The sequence below is a fragment of the Trichoplusia ni genome, chromosome 19 (genome assembly GCF_003590095.1).
Source record: "Trichoplusia ni isolate ovarian cell line Hi5 chromosome 19, tn1, whole genome shotgun sequence".
Classification (NCBI taxonomy): Eukaryota; Metazoa; Arthropoda; class Insecta; order Lepidoptera; family Noctuidae; genus Trichoplusia; species Trichoplusia ni.
Genome location: NC_039496.1, coordinates 7,511,993 through 7,533,142, shown reverse-complemented (window position 1 = coordinate 7,533,142; position 21,150 = coordinate 7,511,993). Strand labels below are relative to the sequence as shown.

Genomic DNA, 21,150 nt, shown 5'->3' with positions numbered 1-21,150 from the left:
CCATCATCAGAAAACGCAGTGCTTCACTTCTTCACCGAGTGCGGACTAGCACCAATAGCGTCCTAAACGTATTGACTGATAGGTGGGACTCTCAGTTGCTAAGACACTGGTTAAGCCTTCACACTGTGTTTAATTTGTATTTTATTTTATTTCTTTGATGTTTTGTGTTACCTACTTTTATAATGGAACTGGTCTGAAATAAAGATTTATTATATTATTATTATTATAATTTATTAAATCCAATGTGAATTTACATTAGTCATAATGTAACGTCTGGCCAGTTTTGTAAGATCTTTGTCCTCCCCCTCTTGTAGTAGCTTGTTAGGTGTCTGCGAGGTTATCTGAAGATTACAGGTAGGTCAACTTACACTGGTCTTCCACAAAGAATAATGCAATACGTCTTTAGTTTATTATTTTAATTATAATATTTTATAAATTTTGTTTTATAAATTACGACGCATGACTGTCGGAAAAGAGAACCATGAGTGAAACGAAGTTATACTTCAAACATTGTACAGATAAGAAAGAATTAGATCATTAATGTCATTGAATGTAATTAGATAACCGAAATGTATCAAAACAAAGAATTTATTTATTATTTTTGTTATCGGTCATTTGAGGTTATCAAATGAACTAGCATTTTTAAGGTCTAAATAACCCCTTAGCACCATTGCAGCACGGTATTTCGTTTCGGTAGTGCACCCTGGGAAAAAGGGCAGGTTACTTCGCCCCTAAGATGACCCCTAATCGAATTTTACACAGATAGACTTGTTTTGACACTGACAGACGTATATGTGACTATAGTATCCTTAGAGTATCTGTTAAAAAAACGTTACACCGTTCAACAAATCATTTTGCAAAATCAATATCTCGAATAAAAGGCATTTTGCGCCTAGGTATAGCCAAATATAATAAGCACTAGTCAAGTTTTCCTGTTTAGGAAATTTTATGCAAAATGTTCACACTTCATTTTATGAATATGTAGGTACACTATACGGAGTTTGCTAATAGCACTGCATGCCGCCTATTATGCTTGGCAATAAATATTTTATTACTTTGATTATACCTCTACACCTTAGAGGAAATAATCAAATTATAATCGCGCTATTTTTTTTCTAACAGTAATCAAAGTACACTGACAAAAAATATACCATTGTAAAAAAAATATACGATCTATTTACAATGATAGCTCGTAGAAAAGAGGATGATTATATCATGGTCTATTGGTAAAGAACTTGAACTGTCAGCAGGTTGTTGGTGACGGAAGAAAAATTACGAAAACACTGAATAAAAATGAACGAGTTGCTCCAAAAACACGGCTGTTCAAACGTATTCTCTGTCCCTAATGGGCTTCGGGAGCTAATGTCGGATATCACGCGTGAGGTGAGTAATAATAAGAATAACAACCCTAGACTCTTACACTTGTAGATGCCCATGTTACATTATAAACTGAAGTTCTCAACAAGGTGTGAGCATGTTGGACGTGTGTCCCCATGTACCTACGCCTCTGAAAAGCATCACGTCTCTTTTCATGAACTTAACTAAAGTGAATAAAAAGAAATAAGTACAAAGAAGACGAAATAAAGGACCTACCTCCTTAGAAGCTTCATCAATATAAAATGAGGAAATGATCATGAACCACTTGTTTTAAACTTTCCCACCTTCCTTTTCCAAGCTGAAAATGAACACCAATTATTTTCAAATAAGCCGCAAAATATTACATTTAACTTGTAGATTTTTAGACTATTCATGTCCTTACATAAACCATTAATTGAATAAATAAGATTCCGTGTTTTATGTTCCAATGAAACTAACACAAAAGAAAGAAGCAATAAATACATGCCTATACATATAAAACACCTTCAATTAACTCCACCTAGGTGTTACGCTGGCAACCGCCGAAACTCTACGACTTCATAACGAACTACCTGTCAGCGTTACTGATCACTCGTGAGCACGGCATCCTGGCGGTGAAGATCCTGGACGACCTGTGCGACTGCCGGCCATCAGTCTCCGAACATCTGCTGCGCGTGGGCTTGCAGCAAGAGGATGTGGATGTAGTAGCCAACATTATTAAAACTGAAATCGAAGGGCTGGAACTCGAAGAAGGCAAAGGTAACAGAATAGTTCCATAGCTTCAATTTTTGCGTAATGAGATTTACAGAAGTATAATACAAATCAATTTAATTTAGAGACATTGACTGACCAGGGGTCCTACTCAGTGAAGAACCAGTTAAAAAATCACCAGTGCCGCTTGAAATTATTACATTTTATCCATTTTATTTTCAGAAAAGGTCAAAGAAACCGCAATTCTTAAGAAGATCCTTTTAAAGGTGCCTATGGATGAAGAACTGTCCGCCAAAGTGTGTCAAGTGGCGAGAAACGCTCACAGAGACTATTGGTACAGGAAGAACATGCTCATTAAGGTACTTACTGGTTACAAGTATTTTAGTAAAACCACCAGCGGATCTTACATGCGTTAAACTGAAATAATTTAAAATGTATGAAGAAACGTAAAAATCTAAATTATGATCTTTTCTCATCGCAATTATTGATTGATTTACCATCGCGTTGCTAAGCGTTCATAATTTCATATCATAAGCGGCGTCACAAAAAAGCGTTTGTAGATCCTGAAGTTGTATTGTAGGATCTGGTATTAGATTAAGATTCTATATTTCTGACATATTTGAACACAGGGAATGTCAGAGAATCCTGAAGAGGCTTGGGAGAAAGCGGCCATGCACACGCTGGAAGTGTACAAGAAGACCAAACCCTCGTTGAGCGACCTGCATAGAGCTACGGAGAGAATCCAAGTATGGAATCAATTTCACATTATTATTGGAACTTTTCCGCCACGTAAGCTATTAATTAAGGAGCCTGGTTGGGTCTGAAACTAAACAATAATATTTTTGAATGATTTTATTGAAGTCCTTTTAAAAAATATGCGAGACTGAGTCATTTAAGATTTACTACTAATAAGTTTTACAATTTTCATACAAAGTTTTCCCTAAGGCAGTAAGTTAATTAATAATTAAATCACTGCTCGTAGCCGGGACAGAAACGGCTTACACAGATCACAAATTACCTAAAAAGATCGCCGTAAGATTTCTGTACATCTTTGGTTGATTTCATCAAGTAAACAGCAAGAATGTAATACAATTCATATTACTCTAATTACTATTTTAGGCAGCCTACAGGGGTTACCACGTCCGAAGGAATGTATTACGTCACCTGCAGCCTACAGAGAAGAAGAAGAAACCTGGCCGTAAAGTGGGAATCCCAGGCCCACCGCTGGACATTGCTGGGTCACGAGAGATCAGTCTTGGTCCTCTTATTGTAAGTTTCAAAAATTCACAATAATATTAGATATAAATCCTCATTCGAAACCAGATATTCAGGACAGTGATTTTAAAATCGCGATCTTCTATATACTATCACAAGCTGGACAAAACTAGACATGTATCCAAAGCACTATGCCTTACACGGCGTACACGATACTAAATCCACATACTTACGTTCCTTTTTTACTTTTAGAAAATTAAAGTCCGTGAAGATGACGTCAATGGAATGTTTGAAAATGAGGTTAAAGAAAAACACGGTTTATCTTACGATCCTATGATGACGTTGACTCATAAAGAAGACGACGACTATCTAGAGGAGAAGTCGGAGAAGAAGAAGATACAAATAGGTGGAACCAGCAAGGGCATCAAGATGCCGCAGTTCAGTGTGATGACGTCACTGACAGAGGCGGCGGGCCCACCTATGCGCGGTGACTACTTCTTTATGGAACTTACTTATATATTACCTCCTATTAACGTGATTGATCGATCGGACTGTACGAGGTCCGATTTATTTTGGGAAACAGCATAGAATAAAAAAATATTATAAACTAAATTCTCGACAAATTGAAATAAGAATCCAGAGAAAAATCCAAAACAGAGCCTTGATTACTTAAACCTCTTAAAAATTTCCTTAAACCCCTTCGGCCTTGCATTTACTCGTACAAAGCCATGATAAGGGCGTGTTACCGTCTACTTTATTAACAGAACCCTTCTTTTGTCTTTTTGGATTTTACGATAAAGAATATCGTGACATATATTTATGGGAAACTTAGACCTGATTCCCCGACTAAAAAGTGTCGCCTAACATTTATAAAAACAAAACAATTAAGGTTATAGTTATTTTTCACAGTATATCTGTCTGAGTCTTCAGCAGCAATGAACCGGGTCGAAGATGAAGATATGCCATATGTATCGCCTTACCAAAGAATTTCATTCGCTGAGGTTGGTCAATATTAATTTATTATATATAAAATATAAATTTATATTATACATAAAACTCGTATTTTACAAATCTAGCTGACGGAATAGCTAGGTTTTTATTTGTCATAACGAACGAAGCCGTCGGCATCTATAAGCCGACGGTGCCCCGCAGTCGGTGCGTGTTGAAATGCTGTTCATGCCCGCGCACCTACTAAATACGGGGACGCTGTACGGCGGTTAAGCTTTAGTCAGTAAGAGTCTGACACTACCCACTTCCTCCCCCGAGAAGGTGGCTTTCCATAAGGATTACCCGCCTAAGCAAAAAAAAAATCGTTTTTTGTCAAATATTCTATATATTTAATTCGGTATATTAAATTCCTACGTCAACAGACTCCAGCGCACATCATAGTGGATTACGATGACGAGCCAGAAATCCCAGAGGCCCCGGGGCTAAGTAAAGATGACGAGGTATCAGTCACGCCGCCTCGTCCCTTCGAAATCCCGGAAGAGTTGCCAGGTATGGGAATACATAAGTAGTAACTCATCTTTGTAGGGCAAAATTAAATGAAGCTGCTGAAGCTTGAAGAGCAAAAAGGTTTTCTTCCTTCAATAGTTGGCTTAGTTTGACACTAGATGGCGTTGTGTGAAAGTTACGGAATATAAAAATATTTTCTTTGTTTCACGTTCATTTTACTTGAGGTGATGGGTTTCTTTCAAAGTATTTTTTTTTTCGACTCTGTCCAGTACTGTCAATGCGGACAGTACTCATCTCGTCATATTAATGTAGTCGCCATATATGATTTATTCTTTCATTGAACCTTGGAATTTTGAGTTGACAGTTCCACGTTTAAGTCAGGACTAATAGATAACTTTTTTTTAAATTATGTTAAAAAAAGGTCGTCTGTAAATCTTGAAAGTAAAGGAATTAATAATAAATTCGTACCGATTGCGGCGTAAATGATCGAGCTATTTATAGCTTTACTCCTTATATTGCGATCGTGAGAAAATACTAAGGTCGACTGCTTAACTATGATAAGATATGCATGCATATGAATAATTTGAACATTGTTAATAAGATATCAAATAAGATAACAATAGCACACATTGAGAACTATAACATATGTAGGGTATCTTAAACACCTCCTATTTAACACAATGATTTCTTTGCCATAAATTTGCTATTAAAATAAAACTGGTGACAGACAAGCAACCCTTTATGAAATCGTTGAAGACTAAACCCGCTATCGAAAGACAAGTTTTCAGGCACAAATACATGCAAAGCACCGACCACTTGCTTTCCTGATGACTTCTATGCCACAAGAATTATATTGGATCCAGACTTTAGAACGGCTCAGAACGAATGCATCGCGAGGCGTATACATTCAAGTTTACGTCAAGGCATATGCTAGGCACCATATTTACCCCTTCACCTGTTCCTTATTTTTTGGAGTATTATAGTAAAGGGGTTTTCTTTCTTCCATTCTTCTAAGTCGCCACAATGACATATATCATTCATACATGTATTTTCATTATCTTGTTGTTCTTAGTGTGAATTATGTTCTCTTTCCAGCTAGCCCAAAACCGCCGTCAGCTCCACAATCAGCTCGTACCGATGTCGAGGACGCTACTGACGGCAATGCTGAGTACAAGGAGTAAGAGGAGACCAGGATAATGGACAACGGACGATGTTCCATTTTAGAATCTTTTGTAATAATTTTCTAGAGAAGTTCGGTGAAATTCCTTGTAATGTTAAAGCAATCTAAGAGATTTAAAAAAAAAGCGAATTATCGTTCGCGTTATGACCTTTTTTGTTTCAAAGGGATTTTGTATTGTAATTTTTCTTAATTCATAATACGATTTAAATAATAGCATGGTCTAGATGGTTAAAACAGTAGTTACTAGAATTTGTGTAATTGTTGGTTGTCAAATTATTGTCGACAATAAATTATATAAAACTACAAAAATGGATGATATGATTGCGCCGCAAATACGAGATAATTGTAAGCTCGCGTTACCTGACGGGCTTAAAGAGCTTATGAATGATATAACCAGAGAAGTAAGTTGTTCAGAAATGTATATAATCTATTTTGTCTAGGATAAAATGCCAAGGCTACATAACAATGTCTCATGCCACCTGTCAATCAGTGCCTTTTTTTCAAATAAGAAAGTGCAGTGATCACTACGATAACTTTATTTCCAGGTGGAACTGAGTTTCAGAAACGTCAAAATACCCTTTATATTTTAATCCATTCTAAGCATTCCTATATCATGTTGTATCTCGAGTGACCTTATCATCACTATGGTCCCCTGTGACACGTTTTCTTATTTTCTCAATTCAGCTACTTATAATAACTCTAAAATCCAGGTGCTTCGATACCAACCCGACAACCTGTACAAGTTCATCGCTGACTATCTATCGGTGTTGTTAGTAACGCGAGAGAACCTATCCATTGCTGGTCGTTTATGCTCGGAGATATGCAACTGCAATTGTGAACCAGAATTGGAAGCTGAACTTGCCGATATTGGATTAGATTCTGATGAAGTGAAAGCAGCAGCGGCTATCATTGTGAAGTACTTTGAAAAGGATGTGGGTACGTCTTGGCTTTGAATCGACGTTTTAAGATTTCTGTACCGAAATATCTATTTCTGGGACTCCGTTGTCTGCTTGCAAATATACATTTGATTGATTGATTCTCCAGTCATACAGTTGCTGTTGCCAATGACAATCTATTTTTTTATATTTCATACGGAATTTTCCATGTTGAGAGTCTGACTCGCACTTGACCAGATTTTTCCAGGTAGTTTAAGAATTCTTTCAAGTTTCAATTTCAATAATGTTTTGCTAAAACGCTACTATGTTTCAGTTAATGAAGGCATTCTGCTGAGGAAGCTATTGGAAACAACTAATATAAAAGGATTCTTGATAACTGATATACAGGTCGCCATTCGCAGGGCTTTTGTTCGTCATCAAGAACATAACACTGTTGTTTATGAGGTAAGTAATTTTATTTCAATACAAAAACCCAAAAGACTCACCATTGTTGTGCTTTTATTCTTGAGCAAACTCCAATCCTTAGGTAACCACTGCAAGACATAGGATCATTGTTCCATTCAGTTTCTGGTGACCGCTAAAAATGGAGGAAAATTAAATCAGATCTGATAGTCACGCACGACAATACCTTGTTCGTTCTGCTCTCCCAAAAGCGCGACCTGGATCACTAACGACTGACACAAGCTCTAACGTCTCTAACGTCTAACTCCAGGAACACAATTTGTCTGCAGACATTACGACCGGCGTTGTCACTCCCGTATAGGCGTTGTTAGATATCAGCGCAAGTGCCAAAATATAAAAAAACTAACACGGCTGAAGTTTTAATCATCTGTTATAGATGATGCCCCTGATGATGTTCCATTATCCTTTATTCTTTGATAGTCTTTTCTTACTTTAAGTTGTCTTAGCCAAGCATTTTTTTTTTCAGTCTTCATCAGACAGCGGTGAGGATGACGTGACTCGTGCTGCGAAGCATACCTTAGACATCTACAGGCAGACTGAACCAACTGAACATGATTATGATCTCATGTCCACGAAAATACAAGTAAGGCTGACTGAAATCATTCTTTTTTGAATTGTTAAATTTCCTGAAATGTACTATAAACTCAAAATTGATAAATGTACTATAAATTCAAGTTAGGTTAGTACTTTTACCGCACTGAAAGTCAAAATCAGCATCGGACAGCATCCAGATTCGTCTGTTCTTCATCCCTATTAATTTGATAATTTTTCCTCCCTGATCATCATCATCACTTATTTGACAAACATTGACCAGTTACGATTCTGTAAATTCAATGACGACTAAAGCAGTAGCTCAGCTAAATATTCCATAACTTATTCTTACACAACTTGCTCTGACACGAATATGACTTCTATGAATGATTATAAAATTTCCCGCTACACAACAATTTCTCAGAAAGGAGGTCATTTCTTAAAATAAAAATAAACATAATATTTAAATTCTAACCCTTATTTGTTTAAATTCTTACCCTCAAATTCTTTAATCAGGCCTCGTACCGCGCTTTCGGTGTACGACGTTATTGCGTGCCGAAAACTGAGGCTAAGACGAGAAAGTCTTCGCTCAAGAATGTCACTGTAGTTGAACCTACGGCCGAACGTGACATACGATGTTACAATATACCTTATCCAAAGTCACCTTCTCATGGAAGCACTTCACAAGTTACAAGTTCAGTGGTGAGAAATGTAAATTATCTTTGGAGTAGTTTAGACCACAACATTCATTAGTTAGATCGAAAATGGAATACTAAAATAAATGTGGTCCATATCTTTCGAACTCTTTGAAGTTTTTCATATCCCTATAAAAAGTAACCACGCCTGCAAGACTTTGATGTTTCTCCCCAATATTAACTAGTCCAGGAAGTATTGTGTAATACAAAACTAAACCAGACTAACTAAGAAAGTTAAGAGGCAGGCTAAAGGTTATAGCTAAGTTAAAACCTAAAACAAATAATTTTCTGTTAAAGGACGAAGAACTAGAAATGACCGCGAGTATGAGTAAAAAAAGTAAGTTTGTTAATATCCAAACATAAAAGTATGTCCCTAAAAGTAGGTAACCACAGTTACGTCCATATATTTAGACTTAGGACAGTGGCAAAATTTTACCTGGTCTTACATTTTTTCTGCAGGACTAACTACAATCTCGTCGACTTCACTAGCCGGCTCCTTCTTGACTTTGCCATCACACAGGCCGTACTCTGCGCACGAGGGCGACGCCCTGTCAGACCTTGAGGAAATACCAGAAAGAGAACACGCCTACATTGATTACACAGCCGAATACCCTATGTCGGTGGTGCTAGATAGAGAAATGTTCGATAAAGATGATGCCAATCACAGGAAGATCAGTTTTAGTGATGAGGTCCCAGTAGAGGAAAAGAAATTGGGTCTTGTCGTTGAAGATGAAGATGACTCGTCGAGAGACGATGACACGGATCAGACGTCTTGGACTGAATTTGTACCGTTTTATGATAATACTAAAGAAAGTATTTGTGAAAATCGTTTCGAACATGAAGCGACGGATGAACAGGAAGAACATGAAAGTAATGAGGAGGGAGGCGCTGAGAAAAGCGTAACTAGTTCAAACGAACTTGGCAGTGAAGAACACCTTTATTACCTGCAGGAGTAAGACTTTGAATGGGGTTAAACATTATTCTGATGGTCAATTAGAACGGTTTCTTTCATTGAATTGAAGGTTTTGAAAGGCAATGTCGTTCATGACTAAAACAAGGAAATGAAAGTTGGCTGCTACACAGAATTCTGCTCGTTTATTAATCTGCTGTACAGCATGGTTTTATTTCTTCTTATCCGTGTTAAAATATTTATGGTAAATTGTTGTGAATATCTGAATAGGATCAAGCCGATTTTGTTTAATAAAAATGCATGTTGTTTATAATAAATTTATTTACTTTCAATACAGACCTTAATATCAATTTTAGGACGTATACAAATATGTAATATATATTTTTTTTTTGGTCTATAATATAGTTTATATAATATAATACATAGCCTAAATAATATCTAGTCATAAAACTTAAAATCTAGAAACGTGTGGGATAAAACAGTGCGCTTTAACTAATTATGTAAATGCTTTGACTTTATTCAACGAAATACGATTAATAGAGGCCATTTGCACTGACAACTCATCAGCATTCGGAATAGATTTTTAGGTGTTTTTCAAGTTTATAACAAAAAATATTTACGTCGTTGTATTTTGAGGTAATTGAGACCATCCTTTTTTCTAAGAACTATTCTTTTTGGTCTCTGAACCTTTTGATTAGTTTGTCTTGACCGTTTGGAGAACTGATGTGTTTTAGCTATGTGAAAGCAGTGAAGGCATTCTGCCAAATACGAAATAAAATCAAGTATGTACTCTCTTTAATATTTAATTCATGTAATCGGCAACAATCAACTGATAACATACTTAAAGCAACAACAAATAAATACATACAATATAAAACTCCGGTCTATTACGTTACTTACTATTTAAAAGTAGCACAGAGTATTTAATTCGTAATTGCTAGCGCATAAAATAACTTTGCACAATAATAACTTGGCAACATTTGTCATATTAGTACCAGATTGCACCTCCATCTTGTGCAGAGTTACCTTCGCATAAACTTAATAATTCCTCCTAATTACAGAATTAATCTAGTTACGGTAATATTAGTCTCAGTGTAAAACTAAGGGTTTAGTAGAAATCACAGCAAAACTCAACAAACGACGCTTAAATATGTAAATTTTCGTGATTGTGATTCAATACTTAAAACGATATCTAGGAAAACTGAAACAATGATAGACTAGCGGAATGATCCCCTAAAAATAAATAAAAAATAAATTGTTCGAACAAATCTTAAAAATTAATCTTATTTACAAGTAGAACTAAATTATGCGAAGTTGTCAATGGTGACGATAATGGTATACTTCTAAATTTAAATAGATTAAAAATGAATTTAATGTATAATAAAAAAATAAAATTTTCATTTTTCTTTTTAATTTGAGCGATCAATTTTCTGGAGATCTCGTAACTTATACTTTGGTATGTTCCAAATAGTTTTTAAATCTAAGGCTGGCTATTCACTAGGTTTATTGAGATGCCATCATTGTCATGGGTACGAATAAGGGTCTTACGTAAATTACTTGGAAGTGTCTCATATAGTGTCCACACCACCGCCTAGCATTTTGTTCCCATATTCGCTGAGCACCTGCAAAATAAATAAATAAATTTTAGAAACTTTTAATAAAATGCGATTGGTGACTAAGTAAAAGGCGTAATGATTGATCTCTTTCAGATAAATAACCCATACTATCCGTAACGGAAAATGGAAATTTGGAAATAACTTTTATTATTGTTATCAATTGTCTTGAGATGATATCGTTTTTTACTTTTATTTGGGACTTGAATTTCAGAAACTGATATCCTGTGGCTGTCACAGTAGACCTAAAATCTTGCATCATGGATTACTACAGGACAAGTCCCCTCCATGGTCATAAAATACTGAGCTAAGCATAAAGGAATACATTACATTGAGAAATGATCACCATGAAATGATCAATGGTAATGCTGTACCTTATAGAGGAAGATGTAGTGATGCCTGTTGGAGAGCGAGTGCGGCCTCTGCGCGCGCAGCTGGCGCACGACGCGCGGCACGTCGGCGGCGCCGGGCAGCGCGCGCGCGCACACGTCCAGCGCCACCAGCGCCGCCGAGCGGCCCGCGCCCGACGCGCACGTCACCACGCACGCGCGGATACCTACGCGTCACGGGGACATTATGTATCATATACACAACAAAACAGTTCCAACGATTTAATTCGATTGGTAATCTTCCTCTCTGATAATTTTTTGCGTGCCCTACAGGGTCCCTATTGGTCTTAATCTTGTTTTTTTTTACCATCTCTATTACTTATGGAATGCAATAAAGTATTGCTTATTGAGTATTGGAATACATTGAACACGTGAACGTGGTGACAAGTTGATGCTGAATCATTAGGCACTTATTACTTACGCCTAAAATGATTGAAGAGCACAAGAACCTTTAAAACAACTTTGTAAACCTCACAATAAAAATTGACTTTGACTGACCAGCTCTCCAAACAAATTCGTATTGGTAAGGACTTGTTTCCCTTTGGTTGTGGTTATATTGGTAGTACTTGAAGATGCTACCAAGTGACGACTACATCTTCTAATATCTAAGTCTTGTTAAAATTGGCATGTCACGAGAACACTTGTAAGCTAGAGGGATCCTTACCATCAACCTCGGAAGCGGCCTTCATCCTTCCTAGAGTGCCGTTAGTAGGCACGGCCCTCCTCATCTGCTCCTCGGCGCGGGACGGGGAGTACACGTTGACGCCATTACCGGAGCCGCTCTCGTCACTCCGCAGCTTGGACAGGTTGCTGAACGATGAACGGTTTTGGTCGCCGTAGATCACTTCCACTCCTGCAAATATATAGAATTTTAGACGAAGTTAAAAAAAAGGTTTCATGAACGTAGGTACTTTAAAAACAAGCTCCCTCTGTAAAAAAAATGTATTTATACATATTTGCTAAGTTTGGAAATTGGAAAGTTATATTCATCAGTTTATTATTTCCTCTTATTCTTCGATTTCTATTAAATATTCTTTTTACTAGCTAGCTATTTATATGACCTTCTTTCTTCCCACGATATCTTTTAAAATATTGAACACCTAAATTTCGATATCCTACCTTCTTCATCATACTCCTTGGCAGTCTGCGAGATCTTCATATAGCTCCTCATTTCACACATGAAGTCTATAACAGAGTCGTAATCATCGGGGACTCCCTTAGCAGGCCAGAAGTACCAGAGATGTGTGATCTCTCGCCAAGTCCTGGTGTTCAGGTTGATGAGCTGCACGCTGGATATAGCGTACTTGTCGCGCTGTTCTCGCTTCTTCAAGATTATCTTGAAGTCCCCGAAAATACGCTTGTTATCTGAGATCTCTGACGGTGGAAGGTACTCGTAGCATTTTTCCTAGAAAGAACATTGTTCAATGAGTTTCGTATAAAGAATACAACGCCATCTCTTATTCGCGTATTAAACTAAGTAAGATTAAAGTTGTTAATGGTGCCACGATAGATGGCAGTAGTTGTAGTACTTACGACTCCGTTCTCCATGTACTCGGTGAGCATGACGACGAGCCGGCTGTTCTGTTCCCATATCATTCGCCAGAAGTCCACCACGGTGTTGGAGAGAGGGGCCTGGCAGAGGATATAGTAGTTACGGATGTTGCCGGGACCCTGGGAATAGGAAAGTATAAAACACTTATAGCTTAAACTGTTCGTAACCAAGTTCTTTTTCAATCAATTTTAGTAACAAAAAGTCGTTGATGATATTTTTCAATCTGTTTCCGCATTGAGGATACCTGATATCTTTAACAGATACTCCACTAGAAACACATTATTTTTCTTCGTTGTACATATGTTTTGCTTGTATAAGTAAGCTACCCTTTTCATAAAGACACTTACCGTAACAAAGTTAGCATTAATATATTCCGTGGTCGGATCATTGCCAAGCCTCTTCAGCGGGACCCGAGTCTCGGGCAGCGGCAGGACGTTAGAATAACGGTTCTTGTCCTCGCAACCAGGAGGCACCTCATCAGGCCGCACCGTCACCGAGGGAATCTCGGAGAACTCCGCTGTCATAGACTCGATGTCAAGAGCAAAGTTCGCGAGAGCCGCGTATTGCATAGGATGTGAAGTGACCTGAAAATTAAATGTAATTTATTATGGCAATTATGTGTGAGAAGTATGATAGTCCTCCTATTATTATTTACTCTAAAATAGTATTTATGTTACAGGGATTGTTATACATATGTACAGATAGAAAGTATGGCAAAAGTTGGGTGTTGTGCGCCAGCCGGATTAGTTTAAGCAAATTTACTAAAACTCCTTATTGCTATATTTTTTGGGCAAAATCTTATTTTCAGTAAACAAAAATACATTTCCCAAGCACCTCGGACAATCTCGTTACGAACTAGTAATATTAGTATGGAATATTGCACTATAACCCCTTTTAAAATAAATAATAGATAGATATCAGTAGTAGGACTTCTAGACCACAATTCATCGTCAACAAAAATGTTCGTGATGGCTTACCTCGTCATCATACGCAGGGTTTCCGTAGCTCCTCTTGCTGGCCCTGAGGCGGTGGTTACCCTTCCTGTGGCCCACGCTGACGCTGTCCAGACTGTACGCGTCCAGAGACACGGGGGTACAGCGCTGCGCGTATATGCCTCTACGACCGCGGCGACGGACCACCAACTGTAAATGGAGTCTTAAGTTTAAAAGAATATAAAGGTATGATATATTATGGCATTAAAAAAAAACTTTAATAAGTTTACAGAGAAGTATGAAATAGATAGGTGGTCATAAAATCAGATAATGTTTTTCTAGTTAACAGAAATCTCAGACGACGGTTTTCGGATAAGCTTATAGTAATTCCAAAAGTAAATTTAAAACTTAAAAAAATTGAAACCGATATTCGCAAGCTAAAAAATTTTAATATAATTAGTACAAGTAATTATACCGGAAACAAACCCTTCTACTCATATTTAAATCAATAACAAAATATTTCGACTAAAAATCTAAGACAAACGAGTTTCATTCACAAAATAAATCATACCTACATTGAATATAAGCAATCTTTGTTTAACAAAAGTATAAACAATGAGTTATCAGCAGGATGTCTGGTTTGAAAGCTCAGCTAAAGTCTGTGTCATCACGTTTTACAGACAGCTCGTTCATTCATCATTTAGATAATGTTCTAGGTACAAAGACTGGGATTATGATATCTGTTAGATTGGAATGGAGACGAGATATTTGTTCAATAGTGTGTATTAGGTATGATCATATACCTAATGCACAACCTAATATAACTGACTCGACCTAATAGACCTGTATAAGTAATTTGGTGACCGAGGAATCGTAGCTGCAAGGAGTTTTGAGCAAAACATACAGTTCGTTTTGAAATAGTTTTAAACGGGATAGCCAGTCAATATTCTTTTTCTTTACAACTTTAATCTCGTAATGATGAGGTTTAGTGACTCTAATTGTATCCATGTTTTTTTTTTCTGAGTTCAAAGCTGCAAACTATAGGTACTTTCTCGTTATGATTTATTCCGTGCGAATCTCAAACGGGAAAGGCCTTGACATGGACAGCTCAGGGAATGTAGACGGTTACCAAGGAGTCTCCTAACGAGCTTATCAACTCACTGAGTCTCAGATTCACCCAGACTTTAAAACTAACTAATGTATTTATTATAAGATTTATATTATGTGTTTGACATATTTGCCATAAGTGCATTAGGGGAATTAGAAAACAATAAATAGTGTTTTTGACGCTCGTTTAGTAGAGTAACGAAATAGATGAATTAAACTGGTCAATGTATTTTTGGGCTTAAACAGACAAAAATCACACTTAAAATACGTGTATTTCTAAATTAATTCAAAAGCCTCAATAATACTAAAAAAGAAGCATTAAGTATGACACCCTGAAATAATTGCTCTACATATCGGTCGCGCATAGCAACAGACCTACAAACCACAAACCTCAAGGACATTTCGACCAGCGCCAAGAGAACAAATTCAAAAGTGGTGTTCGTGATAACATATTCTTAGAAGTATTACAGAAATTGCCACTCGACGCGAAAGGTACGCAACGTGTGAAAATGTGATTTCAAGGGCTCTCGGCCCACTTGAAACCTTAATTTATGAGCTGCCCTATAGGCGATCGTGTCCGTTGTACTAAGAGACAGTACGGCAAAAGCTAGTTTCTTTTAAAACACAGGCCTAACAATTTGATGAAAGGCTATGATTAATTTCGTTTAAGGGTTGCTTTAAATTTGTCCGTTACGTAATGGCAAGGCAAAGAATACTCGATACTATACAAAAAGCAGCAGAATTCTAAACCGATATTAAATAAAGGCTAAAATAAGTTATCAAAACATCTGAAGCTATTTAGAAACTTTTTTAAACGTTCACTGATCTTGTAAATGTTAGTGTCATATTTTTATGTTACGTTATTATATTTTATCGGATTATTAATCAATGGAAACGCACGCAAAAGGTCCGTCATCAGGCTGGCTTTGTTTATAATTTGCATTGTAAAAACATCCTCTACGTCGCGATACTGGCGACACCTACAGCTTACTACGAACATAGGTTCAACAGGGTACGGCTGGTAGAAAGTACCTACTTTACTTTACTACATATTATTAAATATTTTATTTTAATTACAGATTTTTAAACCTTGGTGATACATATCGGAAACAAAATTTGTGAAATAAACTGCTGATCTATTATTAAAAAAATATTAATTGAGACTCTACTTACTGTAAAACATGGTCGATAAAATAGCTTATTTAAAAAGGAGGATGCAACCTTTTCCCTCCATAGTTGAAATATAAAATGAAATGAGTTAATACTTATGATAATCTGAATCTATGAATTTCAGAAATATCAGACAGTGGCAATTCAAGTTGCGCTGCCAAGTAACTAATAAACTTTCCGTTTAACGCTAAAAATACTAGAAATTTGACTTGGCCAGTGACTGTATCTATAAAGTCCGTCATATCGAACTAACTTCTTCATTGCATTTGTGACAACCCTACCCAAGATTTGCATATATCATTATTGGATACTTTCGTGTGGCCGTGCATGGTTCGGTTCGCAATATCCCGGTCCTATAAGGTGGCGGGAGCCCTGCGCGCGACTCACACGCCGCAGTGACGTATCACCCGCCGGCCGGCGCGTGCGCAACTCATGTCGTTACTTCCAACCTTTTCAAATATTCAAATAAGAACGTTTTCTTTTTAATTCTTTGTTTGATTTTGATTTAGATTTTAATTATTATTTGGATAACGACATCGGTTGTGTTAATGGTCATTTATTTTATTAGTGTTTTGTAAATAACTTAAGAAATTGGCGGAGGATTGGGTGAGATTATTTTATTTAATTTTTTGACATTTAAAATACAAATAGGTATTAGTAGTTATATCAAAAGGGTTTGAAATGATAATTATTTAAATATTTGATGAAGATACTTGTAAAAGTTATGCTGTCTTATTATTATGCAAAACAACTGATTTCTCGATAACTAATCATATTTATTGTTAAATTCGAGTTTCTGTCTACTAAAAATATTGGAAGCTTTAAATCAAAGCATTTATTAAGTTTATCGAAAATCTTTTCTTTTATTCATTCATATTCTAATTGACACCTTTAAAATACTTCAATCAGATTTTTTTTACAATACATTAAAGATATAAGGATTTGCTTGTCTCATTTAAAAAAAAAATACAAAAGAGTTGATAGACCTCAGTTATCAAATATTCCAAATCAGAACATCATGATAGATCTCATTCAACAACAGACAGACAACACAGTTCAGAGTTCACAGTTCAGTTCGTTTAAGTTAGTTTGAATCTAAGGCTTTTCATACACACGGCAATTTTCATACGACGCATGCTTATGTACGAACGGCTATCGGTTTATAATGGCCAGAAAACAGAATGTTGGAGTTCTATAATTCCTGAAAATGATTTCTGATGGATCTCAACCCTTTACTTTTTCTTGTGGCTGAAATTTCCTTGCAATGTTTCTGAAATATAAGTCCCAACGCATTGACAGATGTGACTGTGATTGTGTGTGTCTTTTCAGCCCATCCAGACAAAGACTCTTTATAGAGTTCTTTTACTTAATTTATATTTAATTTGATCTAGATGGTTCTGAGCTGTGACTTTTCTAAAACATGACGACAATATTCATTAATCCCTTGTCAATTTCCCGAACCATCGCGATCATCTTCAATTTCAAAAATGTTTACTTTAAATTATTATTTTTTACTTTCAAATGGGTCAAAAAGGCTTACAAGAGAGGTTGTTATTGACAAAGCCTCTGCATTTTGGACCTCTGTCACTAGGCCACAGCAAAGCATCGAGGTCCTTCAGGTTATACCATAAATTAGGAAAGATTTTTTTTAAGTAAGATACTTTAATCGTTGAACTCTTCTTTATTAAATCATCTAATTTTTAGGACCATACACGTCATCATCGGCCTAGCCTATTCCTAACTATGTTGGGGTCGGCTTAGGACCGTACACGTAGTATCTAATAATATAACAGATTTATTATTCTATTTTTCGATATCCCTAGTTTTTCTACATAAAAACGTCTAAGCACGTGTATCAGGAAAAAAAAATAGTTTCAATGTTCCCTCTTATTTGTTTCGCTAAATAAATAGGTTACAGTTCATAACGTTATTAGCTACTAGGGCCTCATAAATAAAGAAGAGTTCTCCAAACCTGTGACCGACATTTCTAACGGCCGTCCAAGTATGCCAATTCTCGTTACAAACGATAACCGTATCTCGGTGTCCGGTGGCCACATTAGACCGCTTCGTATTGCAAACCAAGGAATTTTTATCGCCAGACGCGATGTACGAGACTTCCGATGAGATATTAGGACTCTACAGGTATTTGTGTGGGTGGACTTTTTGTGTAAGCTCTTTGATAGTTCTGTTGCCTTGGTACTTTTGATTATTGTTATTGTAATATTCCTTAATTATTTAGATTACTTTAAATATTAACATTAGTTAGATCATTATCAGTACACATTTACAAGAACATTAATTAGATTTGAATAAATTAATGTCCGCGATAGAACTTAAACTAAATATTTTGTTTATTTAATTAGAATTATTAAACCAGTGACTCTTATAAAAAAAAAACAACTTTTTTTGTAATCAATCCTTGCAATAATTATGGTCTCGAAAAGATTTAAATGAAATTGCTGTCATTTTCTTTATTGTGTCTTTTTACAGAATATTAGTAAAATATTTTACGTTTTCTTACATTTTTCTATTTATATTTCAGAGTAGGTGTTGGAGTTCTGACGCACACATATTATCTGCCATCAAAACAAGGTAATTAAAAATGTGATTCCCCGTTATAAGGACTAAAATGTATTTAAGCAAATATTTATTAACATTATTTTACATCATTTTGATTTATTTATTTTAGATCGTAAAAAAATAAATCTTATTTAAACAAGTTTAAGCTCTATGTTTTAGTGATGTGCTGTTGTTAGTTTTTTTGTTAATTCCTGATTCTTACGTATTTTTTTTTTGTAATTTTGATTAGCGAATACAAACCGATTGGAATTTAACTAATCGCCTATAAACAAAAAAGATCTTACCCATCTGTGGGATATTTCAAGTCTTTTAACCCTAGAAAGATAGTCTGCGTAAAATTGACGCATGCATTCTTGAAATATTGCTCTCTCTTTCTAAATAGCGCGAATCCGTCGCTGTGCGTTTAGGACATCTCAGTCGCCGCTTGGAGCTCCCGTGAGGCGTGCTTGTCAATGCGGTAAGTGTCACTGATTTTGAACTATAACGACCGCGTGAGTCAAAATGACGCATGATTATCTTTTACGTGACTTTTAAGATTTAACTCATACGATAATTATATTGTTATTTCATGTTCTACTTACGTGATAACTTATTATATATATATTTTCTTGTTATAGATATCGTGACTAATATATAATAAAATGGGTAGTTCTTTAGACGATGAGCATATCCTCTCTGCTCTTCTGCAAAGCGATGACGAGCTTGTTGGTGAGGATTCTGACAGTGAAATATCAGATCACGTAAGTGAAGATGACGTCCAGAGCGATACAGAAGAAGCGTTTATAGATGAGGTACATGAAGTGCAGCCAACGTCAAGCGGTAGTGAAATATTAGACGAACAAAATGTTATTGAACAACCAGGTTCTTCATTGGCTTCTAACAAAATCTTGACCTTGCCACAGAGGACTATTAGAGGTAAGAATAAACATTGTTGGTCAACTTCAAAGTCCACGAGGCGTAGCCGAGTCTCTGCACTGAACATTGTCAGATCTCAAAGAGGTCCGACGCGTATGTGCCGCAATATATATGACCCACTTTTATGCTTCAAACTATTTTTTACTGATGAGATAATTTCGGAAATTGTAAAATGGACAAATGCTGAGATATCATTGAAACGTCGGGAATCTATGACAGGTGCTACATTTCGTGACACGAATGAAGATGAAATCTATGCTTTCTTTGGTATTCTGGTAATGACAGCAGTGAGAAAAGATAACCACATGTCCACAGATGACCTCTTTGATCGATCTTTGTCAATGGTGTACGTCTCTGTAATGAGTCGTGATCGTTTTGATTTTTTGATACGATGTCTTAGAATGGATGACAAAAGTATACGGCCCACACTTCGAGAAAACGATGTATTTACTCCTGTTAGAAAAATATGGGATCTCTTTATCCATCAGTGCATACAAAATTACACTCCAGGGGCTCATTTGACCATAGATGAACAGTTACTTGGTTTTAGAGGACGGTGTCCGTTTAGGATGTATATCCCAAACAAGCCAAGTAAGTATGGAATAAAAATCCTCATGATGTGTGACAGTGGTACAAAGTATATGATAAATGGAATGCCTTATTTGGGAAGAGGAACACAGACCAACGGAGTACCACTCGGTGAATACTACGTGAAGGAGTTATCAAAGCCTGTGCACGGTAGTTGTCGTAATATTACGTGTGACAATTGGTTCACCTCAATCCCTTTGGCAAAAACTTACTACAAGAACCGTATAAGTTAACCATTGTGGGAACCGTGCGATCAAACAAACGCGAGATACCGGAAGTACTGAAAAACAGTCGCTCCAGGCCAGTGGGAACATCGATGTTTTGTTTTGACGGACCCCTTACTCTCGTCTCATATAAACCGAAGCCAGCTAAGATGGTATACTTATTATCATCTTGTGATGAGGATGCTTCTATCAACGAAAGTACCGGTAAACCGCAAATGGTTATGTATTATAATCAAACTAAAGGCGGAGTGGACACGCTAGACCAAATGTGTTCTGTGATGACCTGCAGTAGGAAGACGAATAGGTGGCCTATGGCATTATTGTACGGAATGATAAACATTGCCTGCATAAATTCTTTTATTATATACAGCCATAATGTCAGTAGCAAGGGAGAAAAGGTTCAAAGTCGCAAAAAATTTATGAGAAACCTTTACATGAGCCTGACGTCATCGTTTATGCGTAAGCGTTTAGAAGCTCCTACTTTGAAGAGATATTTGCGCGATAATATCTCTAATATTTTGCCAAATGAAGTGCCTGGTACATCAGATGACAGTACTGAAGAGCCAGTAACGAAAAAACGTACTTACTGTACTTACTGCCCCTCTAAAATAAGGCGAAAGGCAAATGCATCGTGCAAAAAATGCAAAAAAGTTATTTGTCGAGAGCATA

At 36.4% G+C, this 21,150-nt stretch overlaps 3 protein-coding genes across 4 annotated transcripts in view; 2 read left to right on the top strand and 1 right to left on the bottom strand.

The window, feature by feature from the left end:
* The first annotated feature begins 1,209 nt into the window (after nt 1–1,209).
* LOC113503513 lies at nt 1,210–5,986 on the top strand. Its single transcript, XM_026885537.1, has 9 exons — nt 1,210–1,383; nt 1,881–2,115; nt 2,290–2,426; nt 2,697–2,813; nt 3,187–3,336; nt 3,535–3,769; nt 4,192–4,283; nt 4,653–4,779; nt 5,833–5,986. Exons 1-9 carry the CDS (start codon nt 1,294–1,296, stop codon nt 5,916–5,918), a joined length of 1,269 nt encoding a protein of 422 aa, XP_026741338.1. The 5' UTR covers nt 1,210–1,293; the 3' UTR covers nt 5,919–5,986.
* Nucleotides 5,987–6,069: 83 nt separating this feature from the next.
* Nucleotides 6,070–9,706, top strand: LOC113503512. The gene is made up of 7 exons (XM_026885536.1): nt 6,070–6,318; nt 6,628–6,853; nt 7,127–7,257; nt 7,742–7,858; nt 8,323–8,508; nt 8,799–8,838; nt 8,961–9,706. Exons 1-7 carry the CDS (start codon nt 6,142–6,144, stop codon nt 9,455–9,457), a joined length of 1,374 nt encoding a protein of 457 aa, XP_026741337.1. The 5' UTR covers nt 6,070–6,141; the 3' UTR covers nt 9,458–9,706.
* Nucleotides 9,707–9,714: 8 nt separating this feature from the next.
* The window catches only part of LOC113503509 (flocculation protein FLO11), a 76,270-nt gene continuing 64,834 nt past the window's right edge, over nt 9,715–21,150 (bottom strand). For both annotated transcript variants that reach the window (XM_026885529.1, XM_026885532.1), the window contains 7 exons: nt 13,943–14,107; nt 13,313–13,549; nt 12,947–13,084; nt 12,533–12,818; nt 12,078–12,266; nt 11,399–11,580; nt 9,715–11,033 (listed from right to left, as the gene is read on the bottom strand). In XM_026885529.1, the coding sequence (XP_026741330.1) occupies nt 10,980–11,033; nt 11,399–11,580; nt 12,078–12,266; nt 12,533–12,818; nt 12,947–13,084; nt 13,313–13,549; nt 13,943–14,107 (1,251 nt within the window). In that variant the 3' untranslated portion in view covers nt 9,715–10,979. The remainder of the gene's footprint in view (nt 11,034–11,398; nt 11,581–12,077; nt 12,267–12,532; nt 12,819–12,946; nt 13,085–13,312; nt 13,550–13,942; nt 14,108–21,150) is intronic.